We start from the raw sequence: 12,458 nt of genomic DNA, 5'->3' as shown, positions 1-12,458 counted from the left end.
GTCCAAAACCAGGCTGAATTTGGGAATTGTCTTGTGTAGATGGAGGAAGTTAGATTAAGTGTAAGATGTCTAGCTGTTGGGGATGCCAAGTATGACTGCACAGCTGGCAACATTGAACTTCATGTGAAACAGCCAATTAAGTGCTATTGCAGTCATGAATTGACAGTCCCTTTTTTGTCAGCTTGCAAAACACTTGATTGCACTGTCCCAATTCAGCTTGTGGGCAGTTGTCCATTGCCACTCTACCTTTTTTTTAATGGCCAAGTGCTCCCTTTGACAGTACAGATCTGTGGGGTCCAGTTGCATAGAGATTTCCAGCATAAGACCAGCACTGAAGGAATAGCCATATATTCAAGTTGGAGTGTTACTTAGCACCTTTGACCCAAACCAATACTATAAATAAGCTACCTGTTTGGTGTATCTAAAGCAGGATATGGTGCAGTGGTATCCTGAATACTAACTGTCTTTGTAAAAAGAGGAACTTCTAAAATTGACCAGAACCTCGTCTCATACAAGTCCACTACAGACCAAGGCTAAGCTTGAAAGGGAAAAATAATTCTAATTCTGATTAGTTAATTTACAGTCCGACTCAACTGCAGTGTTGTTCACTTGCTTAATGAGCTTAAACTGTGATACTTTGATTAAATTGGAAAGCAGTCAATGATTACAAATCAGTGCTGTTCCTGCAGTAATTGCTAGCTTCAATGCCATCACTATTGTAGATGTAGGGTTTATACTGTTCTACCCATTGCTTGGAGATGAGTTTTCCAAACTTGAATGTTTGGGAGTTAAGAATAAATAGTTTAACCCAAACATTTGCCTACATGTTTCATACAGAGCCTCTAGAAGTGAAATCCAACTCTAGTGAGAAGATGGCTCTTAAAATCTATGTCCTGTGATATTCAAACAACAGGAGACTAGAGACCAAGTAAGGTCTGGGGGGATCCAGGTTCAAATCTTGCAGTGACAAATGGAATTTGAATTGAATAAAATCTGGAAGAACCTAATCACTGCATAGCTTTTAAACCATCTGGTTTACTAATTTCATAGTGAAGTAAATCTACCACCTTTGGTCAGCTTGCATGTGACTCCATACCCATAGCAATTTTGGTTGACTTGACTATCCTCTTAGGAATAGGCAGTAAATGCTGGCCTGGCCAGCACTGTCCTCAGTCATTAAATTTTTTAATTGATTTATTAAAGTTCATCTTGTGTAAATCATTTTGGCCAAGTAGACCAATTTTGAACAAGCTACAAAATTTATTTCTCAACTTGATCAATTGAAGGTTGAAAATTTTAATTTCAACCAAGATTTTCAGTTTTGGCTCACTCAATTTGCATACTTGAATGTCCCTGCTGTGTTCAATAAATTTGAGCCACTCCTGTCAATTAGAGTTGCCTTTCAACATCCATTTGAACTAACAACAAAGCTAGTAAATTAAGTTGATCTACAGTATGAATCCTTATGTTCTCTACCATGATGTAGACCTGAAATGGCTTCAGTTCAAAAGTTCTAAGCCTTTTAGAAGGTTTGTTTTGCCTTTAGTTCTGGTGGCTAGTCTGAATCTACCCAATTTCAAACTACCTTTTCTATAGGAAGCCAAACTGACTGACCAGCTGCCTCTGATTATCGTTTGTGATCGTTTCGACTTCGTGCATGATCTGGTGTTGTACCTGTACCGCAACAACCTTCAGAAGTATATTGAGATATACGTTCAGAAGGTGAGTGTGGGGAGGTGCAAAATGGCTTGGACGTGTGAACTGTTATGTCTAACTTGAGCAGATGTTAGCTAACTGTAGTCTGTTTAAATTTAAACAAGTTTTTTTTGTTCTTGTAGATTAGTTGCCACTAAAATTTTAACATTCCCTTGTTTGTTGGAGAATAACTTTTTGTCCTGATAGGTAAACCCAAGTCGTCTGCCAGTTGTGGTTGGAGGGCTTCTGGATGTAGATTGTTCAGAAGATGTCATTAAGAACTTAATTCTTGTTGTACGTGGACAATTCTCTACTGATGAGCTGGTTGCTGAAGTAGAAAAAAGGAACAGGTATAGCAAATCTCAAACTTGTCTAGGACACCTTTTTTCTAATTTGAGCTTGAAACTTCGGTAGCTGAGTATTGTCTGTTCCAATTCATAACTTGTGAATTAATAGCTAAGTTGAATGTACTGCTGGAGGAACTGATCTAGCATCTGGAGTAAAAATGTTTAAGTCTGACTTCAGAACTTTCCTTGCAGCTGAGTGCTAGTAATGCTAACCTTTCCTAGATGTTCTCTATTTTTGGTCTCAACAGACTTGATGTATCTACAAGCACATGTTAGTCTTTCCAAGCCTCTAATTTTAAAGTTTTGAGAGAAAGTGAGGGCTGCAGATGCTGGAGATCAGAGCTGAATGTGTTGCTGGAAAAGTGCAGCAGGTCAGTCAGCATCCAAGGAACAGGAGATTCGACGTTTCGGGCATAAGCCCTTTATGCCCGAAACGTCGAATCTCCTGTTCCTTGGATGCTGCCTGACCTGTGCTTTTCCAGCAACACTTTCAGCTCTAATTTTAAAGCTGCTTTGCACTTCCCCTCATTCTCTCATACTGAGCAGATTTTTCCTGCTCATCCAGGGACTGAGCAGTAGGTCAGACGGATGTACAGCAGGGAAACAGACCCTTTTTTGTCCAACTTGTCTGTGCCAAGCAGCTCTCAACCTAATCTAGTCCCGTTGCCACATCTGGCCCATATCCCTCCAAACCCATCCAAGGTGCCTTTTTAAAAGTTGCAATTATACTAGCCTCCACCACTTCATCTGGCAGCTCATTCTATACATCCACCACCCTCTGCATGAAAAGTTGCCCCTTCAGTCCTTATCTTTCCCCTCCACCCTAAACCTATCCCCTCCTGTTCTGGACTCTCCTGTCTAAGAGAAAAGACTGTCCATTCATCCTATCCATGCCCCTCAGACTTTACAAACCTCTAAGGTCACTCTTCAGCCTCTGACCCTCCAGGAAAAACAGCCCCAGCCTATTCAACCCCTCCCTATAGCTCACCTGCCAACTTCCTTTTCAACATCCAATTGGAAGGAGACCAGAATAGCACATGTAAAATTGACCTAACCAGTGTACTATACAGCTGCAACATAACCTCCTAACTCCTGTACTTAATACTCTGGGTATGCTTTCTTTATTGGTCAATGCTGCCTTCACTATCCTATGAACCTGCACTCCAAGGTCTTCGTTCAGCAACACTCCCTAAGACCTTACCATTAAGTGTATAAGTCCTGCTAAGATTTGCTTTTCCCAAAAAATGCAGCACCTCAGTTATCTGAATTAAACTCATCTGCCCATTGGCCCTCTTTGTTTTTGTGAAATTACAATAGGCCACACTTAATGTGATTTCCTAAGCACTTGTAGATCTGCTGTCATACCTGATCCACTAAATCTATTTGCAGATAACAACATCTCTAATGAACATAGAGCATAACGAGCACTCCATTCCTTAAACTGGTTTTGCTATTCAGGCCATGGCTGACCTGATGTTTTAATTCCACTTGTCTCCATCACATCCACTTTCTAAAGATCAGTCTTATTTTGCACAATGTCTTAGTCACATGACACTACAGTTTTCTCTCTACTGTTTTTCCTGAGGACTTGTTCTAAGACTCTACTAAACTTGCAATCAGTTGCATAGTTTTCTGGATTAGCCTTGACTCTTTAGCAATGTTTAATGCTAGTGCACTGTTCACTAACTTGAGCTCATTTTTCAGACTGAAGTTGCTGCTGCCCTGGCTGGAATCGCGCATTCATGAAGGCTGTGAGGAACCTGCTACCCACAATGCACTTGCTAAAATTTACATTGACAGCAACAATAACCCTGAGCGCTTCCTCCGGGAGAACCCATATTATGATAGCCGTGTGGTTGGTAAATACTGTGAGAAGAGAGACCCCCACTTGGCTTGTGTGGCCTATGAGCGTGGCCAGTGTGACATGGAGCTCATCAATGTAAGTGACTAAACTCCACTTAAGTATGGTGAATACAGAAAATGCCAATCAGGTTGTCAAGCACTTTCTAGTTACTTCTGTCCTTTAGCACACTATAGCTAGATACTTAATTCTCTCTGCCAATTGAACTAAAGTAGGTAAATATTACAGCTAGAATGTTGCCAAGTGCTGCAACTATTGCCTAGTAATTGTGGTGCAGCTCTTGAGAATAGCTTCTAATTTACAGGTGATCTGCAAACATGCCTACAGTAATTGCAGACTGGCACTTTTTTGTTTTGGTTTTTAAAAAAAAACCTTGCCTTGAACTATCTTTTTTTTAACACCCACAGGTGTGTAATGAAAACTCTCTGTTCAAGAGCCTATCCCGTTACTTAGTCCGTCGGAAAGATCCTGAGCTCTGGGCAAGTGTCTTGCAAGAGACTAATCCTTATAGGAGACCTCTTATTGACCAGGTAAGAACTACATGACAGCTTAAATTTAAGTTTGCAAATAGCTTTATGAACTTAAATTTGACACTGTTGCACTTGTCAGTTGTTTAGAATGACAGCTATGAAACTGCATTATCTGCAGTAAACAAGTTTACTTTCAGAGCACTTACTGAAAATAGGACTTTTTTAAACTTGAGAAGCCTGCAGTCTTCAACTGAACCAGTTTGAGGATCACTTATGGGAGTCAAATTTGACTGACTTTCATCTGGGATATTGCCAGAGAAGTCTTAGTTTTGAAAGTTGCCAGATGGTGGCAAATTGTTGGAAATTGTTAACTGATTTTATCTAGAATCTGATCAGAACACACTTGTAACTAGAACTTTCACCTCTGGACAATAAGTGAAAATCTAAGCAATAGCTGGGTCAAACAAAGATTAGGATCTTTGCTACTTCTAAATTGATCTATGTGGGAGGGTGGCATCCAATCCTGGACAATGCTCCTTTCCAACTATATTCAAAAGTAACTTTTTATATGCAGGGATCAACAAAGCTATTCAACATTTTAACATTCATTGGAGCAATATGCCGGGCAACTTTTCAACTCCAGCTATTTTATTGGCCATCAATTTAATTTCCCCAACTTGAAGGTTTAGTCTAAAGTCCTCCCTAGGAAAGGTTAGTTTGAATAACGTGAGCTTACCATAAAGTTTCAAATTACCTCAACACCAATATTAATCTAGATTTCTTTTTGACTAATCAGATCTAACTGGGGGCACTCTTTCAGTCTGTAAAGAATGGGTATGTTATCAAATGTTTGGAAATCTCTCATTGTGCTTTTTTTTTCAGGTTGTACAAACAGCTCTGTCAGAAACTCAAGACCCTGAGGAGGTTTCTGTTACTGTAAAGGCTTTCATGACTGCTGACCTTCCAAATGAACTAATTGAATTGCTGGAAAAAATTGTTTTGGACAATTCTGTCTTCAGTGAGCACAGGTAGAACAATGAAGTTGATCTTTATCTACACTTGCTATGTTAAGGTTCACCTCCAACTTGATTCATCTTGTGAATCTAGCAGCTATGGCATTTGGAAATCCTAACCTGGGTTATTTTGAAGTTGCTGGTTTTAATGCAGACTTCAATTTCAAAGCATGAATCAACAGCCCTGTTTGGCTAAACTAACTTCTTGACCTGACGCAACGGAGCATAATATCTTTGATCTAGTATGCTTGATGTCACCTAGCTGCTGGATTTGGAACTCCTGATATAGGAAAGGTCTGGCACTCCATTTGTAATGGTCCAAGATAAGCAACATCAAATCTAGGATCCAGATCTTGTGCACTTCCTGAATTTGCAAGGCAATCAAACTTGACTTGGCAGCAAAACATTCCCAAATTGACGACAGTCCAATAAGTTACTTTATGCTCATCTATACCAAATTAAAGTTTCAGTTGGGTCATTAGGATGGCCTATTGAGCTAATGTTGGCTATTAAGCATTAAATCTTAATAGCCATAACTTTTTTCCTCATGTAAGTTCTCAAGTACTTAAGTCGGGCTCCTCTAGACTTTAAGCAGTGCAGTTCAGACACTAACTAACAAAGGTTTTGTACATACGAATTGCTCTTAGCAATTGTCACAAATCCGTACCCTCTTTAACTTTCTCTCCATCTACTTCATTCAAACACTCTTTCATGACTTTTAACACCTCTACCAATGCTTACTCATCCTTGGTCTTCTCTCAGGGCCAGTCTGATTCTCCAAGCTATTCCTAATATCTGGAATTATTCACTTTGTACCTGGGGTTGACACTACTGTAGTTTGAGGCTGAACCTGCAATCATAAACTTAATCTCCAGAATTCCACATCAATTGAGTCTTGCATCGTTATGCTCCTGTTGATCGGTACAAATGCTGTAGTTTTGTTTCTCCTGCAGTCCTTAAATCTTGCTGAATAAGACACTGGTTTTATTAGAATCTCGACACAGTTCTGTTCCCTTACCAATCCCTTTGCAATTGAGTCTACTAGAGCACTACAACCAATGCGCACAATTTGGTGTAACACTTAGTTTCTCCAACCTAGAAATCTGCAGAACTTGCTGATTCTCACTGCTATCAAAGCTGACCGTACCCGTGTGATGGAGTACATTAATCGTCTGGACAACTATGATGCACCTGACATTGCCAATATAGCCATTAGCAATGAACTCTTTGAAGAAGCATTTGCTATCTTTAGAAAATTTGATGTGAATACATCTGCAGTGCAGGTGAGATGTAATGTATTTTTTGCAATTTTTAATGTAGCATCACTTTCAGTTGCTCTGTTTGTTAACACTGCACTGCATTCTGAAGGTGCTGATTGAACACATTGGAAATCTGGACCGTGCCTATGAATTTGCTGAAAGGTGCAATGAGCCAGCAGTATGGAGCCAACTTGCTAAAGCCCAGCTTCAAAAAGAGATGGTTAAAGAGGCCATTGACTCCTATATCAAGGCAGATGACCCATCATCCTACATGGAGGTTGTAGAAGCAGCCAACAAAAGTGGTAACTTGTGCAAAAAGATTATTCATCTAAACCTGTACTCTCAGATTTCAAGTAGTTTTTAAGCCTCTGGTAAAATCCCTTGACAGAAAGCAAAGGTGAGGTTGCTAAACTGCAACTGGTGAAAGTCTTTAGAACAAAAGCTACAGTCAAATTCCAAAAAATGTCATGTTGAGAAATTAGTCGCTTGAATGAAAATGCAGAGTTCATGAAATAGAATAGCTGCAGTAATTTGAGACCAAGGTATCTAAAGGCCAAGACATTGTGCTGTACTCCATGTACAGCTCATGAAGACTAATGGGATGCTATTAGAATTTTTTTTGCTATTTAGCATGCACTTGCACAAGGTGCTGAGACATCACTTTAAATGCTGTGGCTGGTTTTAATGCCCATTATAGTCAGCTGTACAGCATAGGAACAGACCTCTTGGTCTAATTTCTGTGCCAATCTGATCCTGAATTAATCTAGGACCATTTGTCCTCATGCCCTTCACCCTTCCTATTATACCTATTCAGTTTCCTCCTTTTGGAAGGATGAAAGTATTAAAGGCAAATCAAACTTGCAGGATAATACTTGGAATGAGTAATTGCCTGATGAGGAAAGCTTGGTGACTTCCAATGCCTACCAATCTTGAATGACCCTGATAAGGCATATGGCATTTTGAATCCATTATAGGAAACCATGTCTGAGTGCTGCCTTACGATCAACTTCAGGATTGTGACTAACCTTGCCTTGGGTGATGGAGATGAGGTCATTGAATATTAAGATGGGGATTGATGCTTTGGCAAGGCAATAAAAAGTATCAAATGGGTCAGCTATGAACTCAACTAGTTGAGCAAGTCTAGTCTGCTTTTAATATGCAGACAAACTCAGCTCAAATTTATTGTCTACATCAGATAAGTTGCACCTGCATTTAATCTGCTTTTTTTCAGGTAACTGGGAGGACCTTGTAAAGTACTTGCAAATGGCTCGGAAGAAGGCCCGTGAGTCTTATGTGGAGACTGAACTTATTTTTGCACTGGCAAAAACCAACCGTTTAGCAGAACTGGAGGAGTTTATAAATGGTCCCAACAATGCTCACATTCAGCAAGTATGTTTTGATAAGTGTTGGAAAAAGTCTAACCCTTCCACAGATACAAGATGTTAGTTAGTTCAGACACAACATCTAAATACTTTTAAAATCTGAAATTCATATTGCACATCAGCTGTAAAAAAAATTTTAAAGCTACAAAAAACTGAATTTAAGTGCAGACAATCCATGGCAGGGGGTCTGAAGTACAAACCAAAACCATTTAATCCCTTATTACACAGCTACCCGTTGTGGTGCTGGACTAGGGGACAAAGTTTTTGGATTACCTTGAACAGACTTGGTTTGAGTCACTCTTTGATACCTTTCTTAATATGCCATTGCATCTTTTGTGGCCTCCAGCCTTTCAAGTAGTCACTGACTGACTGGATGTAAGTCTATAGTTTACTTTCCAAGCTAGCTTTTTTTAAAAAAAAAAGTGCTTTTAGTTGTGTGTATATAAATCCTGAATAGACTTGCAGGGTCTATTTGAAGCTGCTCACTGAATTGAGACCTGGCTTTTGGTTGATGGGTTCAATAGTGCAAGCCTTTCTGTTCCCAGGTGGGTGATCGCTGCTATGACGACCATATGTACGAAGCTGCTAAGCTGTTGTACAATAATGTGTCCAACTTTGGCCGCTTGGCATCAACCCTGGTTCATCTAGGGGAATATCAGGCTGCAGTGGATGGTGCCCGCAAAGCAAACAGCACTCGTACTTGGAAGGAGGTACATTTTTTGTCTTTCTAACTTGATCGCCATTCAGGACATTTTGACTAATCCACCTTTAATTTCTAGACAGTGGTGGGTTGGTCTTTGGTTGTTCCCTGAAGTAATGAGTGCAATTTAGTTCCCTTAGGAATGGAAGTAAGAGAAGCCCTTGATTCTGTTCCAAGAATTGCTAAATACTTGGAATGGAGTTCTTTCACTATGAACAGATGTGGAGGTAACTTGAATAATTTTAAGAATCCAAGTAGTGAAATCAAACTTTAACACAAGTTTGTGACCCTGAGGTATTTCTGAAACTAGGATAAGTTGGAAATTTGTTTGTTTTTCCATAACTTGGTATAGAGTAGCAAGTTGAATGCAACATATCTCCAGCTCATTAACATTTTTCTTTTAGGTATGTTTTGCCTGTGTTGAGGGAAAGGAGTTCCGTCTGGCTCAGATGTGTGGTCTCCATATTGTTGTACATGCTGATGAACTGGAGGAACTTATTAACTATTACCAGGTAACATGGCCTTTTGATCAGTCCAGCTTGTGTACTTGGTGCAAAGTGCAATACAGATGAATGTTTTCCCACTTGTATCTCAAATGAAACTTGAATAAGGAATGGGTTTTAGTCCACCCAAATAGGAATGAATTTGACCTGGCTTTTAATCAGTTATGTTTAAAACTTCCCTGAAAGCTGCTGAATTTCATGTGGCTGAAAGCAAACTTGTGCTTATATTGATCTTTGTTTCTTGTTCATAGGACCGTGGTTACTTTGAGGAACTGATCACCATGTTAGAGGCAGCACTTGGTCTGGAACGTGCTCATATGGGCATGTTTACTGAACTGGCTATCCTATACTCCAAATACAAGCCTCAGAAGATGAGGGAGCACCTGGAGCTCTTCTGGTCCAGAGTCAACATTCCCAAGGTAAGCTTAAACTTTTTTATGACTTAATGCAAGGGAATTGTGGATGTTCAGTTACTAACTGGCTATAATTGAACAGGTACTGAGAGCTGCTGAGCAGGCTCACTTGTGGGCAGAGCTAGTCTTCCTGTATGATAAGTATGAAGAATATGACAATGCTATCATTACTATGATGAACCATCCAACTGATGCATGGAAGGAGGGACAGTTCAAGGACATAATTACCAAGGTAAGCATTGCAGATGTTCAAAATTTGAACCTGTGGTAAGGGGCTGCTTTGTGGATTCAACTGTTAATTTAGCTTGTGGCTTGAGCAAGGTTCCTTGGTACTAGGGCACTTTCCCTTTTCTTTTAACCTGCTTTCACTTGAATGATCTGAGGTATTAAATGCAATTAAATTGTATCCCAATGCATTTTGGCAGTGAGTATAATATGCATAATGAACCTCTTTTTTTTCCTAGCAGGAATGAAGTATTGAATAGAAGGACTGAATTTCAGGTGTAGAGATTTTGGGTCCCAGTGCACAAATAGCACTGCTAGTATGCAGTTACAGCGCACAAAAGGCTAACAAGACTGTATCTAAGGAGTTGAAGCATAACATTAAAGCGTATTGGTGAGACAATATGCAATTTTGGTCTCACTAAGGATGAGCACAAATGTGTTTTAGGAGAAAGTGAGGACAGCAGATGCTGGAGATCAGAGCTGAAAATGTGTTGCTGGAAAAACGCAGCAGGTCAGGCAGCATCCAAGGAGCAGGAGAATTGATGTTTTGGGCATGCCCAAAACGTCAATTCTCCTCCTTGGATGCTGCCTGACCTGTGCTGAAAATGTGTTGCTGGAAAAGCACAAGTGTTTTGGCTAGGTTGAGGCTTACTAGATTGCCTGGTATGAAAAATTGAGGATGATTGGACATTGTTTTGACTTAGTTGCATCTAAACAGGAAGATCCTCCAAAGGTGATTTGCTGAGGCTGTAAGGGTGCATCTCCAAATAGATTGGAAGGGTGACAGGATCCTGGTAAGTAGTTCAGAGGGGACAGAACCTAAGATTAAATTGAAGGGGAGGCAAGATTTTTGAAGTCAGGAAACATGAGCTAGAGGTCCAACTTTAGAAAGATTAAACCAAACCTGTTAATGCAAGCTTCCTGAGGAACAGATCAGATTAAGGTCCAGAGGCTTTGGTATAATGCCTTGTCTATGACAGATGTAGCTGAAAGGACCAGTCTTTAATCAGGATTAAATGAGGTCAATATAAAGAATGGCTGTAACCAGCAGTTTATAATTCATCTAATCAGGTATGCAGAGTTGCACCAAATGTTTTTCAACACAGAACCACTATGAAGTTATGGTGGGCTAACAAGTCAGTTCACTTGATTTTGTTATCACATTTACTGAGATAATAAAGACTTGTTGCTATCCAGGCAAATCAGTGGTCCCATGGTAGGGACTTTAATGTACATCAATCCCTCCAAGGTAGAAAAATAGTGGTTTATCAGACAAATGGTACTTTTAGCTAAGAGCAAAAGGTATCATTGAACTATTGCAAAATACTTGGACCACAATTGGAGTACTGTATGCAATTCTAGGCTGTGATTCCTGTAGGAAGGATGTGGAGCAACTTTACCACATTTGCTGCTTGGGTTGGAGGGTCTTTGCTAAAAGAGATTTGCTTGGCTTGAGTCTTTTGCTTTCCTTGAAGCAAAGATTGAGGGGATATGAGATGGCCCAAAAGGCCCTGTTTCTGAAGTTAGCTAGTTAACTGAGCTATCATGCAGATGCATTGTTACCATACTGGATAACAGTATGGCTTCTGAAGTGCTGTTCTGTCCTGCTTGGGTTTTTGCTCCGTCTAGGTTGAGGTGAGTCACTTCTGGGTCTTTGCAGTAGTTTGTACACAGATCTGTCAGCCTCCCTGGTTGAAAACCAGGCTTCCAAGAGTTCTTATCTGTGGTCTGTCCTATATTATAACTTTAGCATAGTTGAATTGATGGCCATCTGACCTTGGTTCGTAACTAGGAGGCATAGATTAAGCTGAGTTTGAAGGCTGAAGAGTTGGACTCATATTTTTCAGAGGGTGACCTGTCTGGGACTTATTGCCTGAAAGGCTGGTTGAGAAACTCCTGGCATTTGAGCAATATTTGGTCTCCTCTTCCCCCATTGCCATAACTTCTAGGACTATAGGCCAGAAACATGATTGATGGCATGGACATGACTAGTTGAATACCCACTTTCTGTAGTATGTGCTTTGATTCAGTGTAGAAGATTCTGAATGCTCTTTAAGAATGGTTATTTCCATGCTGACTTCGTGGGTCAGTTCACATCTAGGGGACACTTAAAACACTGAGGACAGTCAAAAATGTAAGGATTAAGATTGGACAAAGGAATCAAAGGCTACTGGAATAGCTGGGGGTGGAATTTAAAACGAGAGATTTTTTGTGCTGGAGTTCAGGGGGCTAAATCATAGAATCCTACAGTATGAAAGCATGCAATTTGGCCTTTCAAGTAGAAAGCAAACCTTTGAAACATCCCAATTAGATTAGATTACAGTGTGGAAACAGGCCCTTCGGCCCAACAAGTCCACACCGACCCACTGAAGCGAAACCCACCCATACCCCTACATTTACCCCTTATCTAACACTACGGGCAATTTAGTATGGCCAATTCACCTGACCCTGCACATCTTTGGATGGTGGGAGGAAACCGGAGCACCTGGAGGAAACCCACGCAGACACGGGGAGAACGTGCAAACTCCACACTGTCAGTCGCCTGAGGTGGGAATTGAACCCAGGTCTCTGGCACCGAGGCAGCAGTCCC

General features: G+C 40.4%; 1 protein-coding gene across 4 annotated transcripts in view; it reads left to right on the top strand.

Moving 5' to 3' along the window:
* The window catches only part of LOC122563905 (clathrin heavy chain 1), a 62,417-nt gene that overhangs the window by 36,812 nt on the left and 13,147 nt on the right, over window positions 1-12,458 (top strand). For all 4 annotated transcript variants that reach the window (XM_043718136.1, XM_043718134.1, XM_043718135.1 and 1 more), the window contains 12 exons: window positions 1,597-1,722; window positions 1,903-2,045; window positions 3,747-3,981; window positions 4,311-4,433; window positions 5,256-5,401; window positions 6,486-6,669; window positions 6,755-6,947; window positions 7,877-8,034; window positions 8,573-8,737; window positions 9,132-9,239; window positions 9,482-9,649; window positions 9,726-9,875. In XM_043718136.1, coding sequence (XP_043574071.1) covers window positions 1,597-1,722; window positions 1,903-2,045; window positions 3,747-3,981; window positions 4,311-4,433; window positions 5,256-5,401; window positions 6,486-6,669; window positions 6,755-6,947; window positions 7,877-8,034; window positions 8,573-8,737; window positions 9,132-9,239; window positions 9,482-9,649; window positions 9,726-9,875 — 1,899 coding nt within the window. The remainder of the gene's footprint in view (window positions 1-1,596; window positions 1,723-1,902; window positions 2,046-3,746; window positions 3,982-4,310; window positions 4,434-5,255; window positions 5,402-6,485; window positions 6,670-6,754; window positions 6,948-7,876; window positions 8,035-8,572; window positions 8,738-9,131; window positions 9,240-9,481; window positions 9,650-9,725; window positions 9,876-12,458) is intronic.

The sequence above is a fragment of the Chiloscyllium plagiosum genome, chromosome 28 (genome assembly GCF_004010195.1).
Source record: "Chiloscyllium plagiosum isolate BGI_BamShark_2017 chromosome 28, ASM401019v2, whole genome shotgun sequence".
In the NCBI taxonomy this organism is placed as follows: Eukaryota; Metazoa; Chordata; class Chondrichthyes; order Orectolobiformes; family Hemiscylliidae; genus Chiloscyllium; species Chiloscyllium plagiosum.
This window is presented reverse-complemented; position numbering and strand designations above follow the sequence as displayed.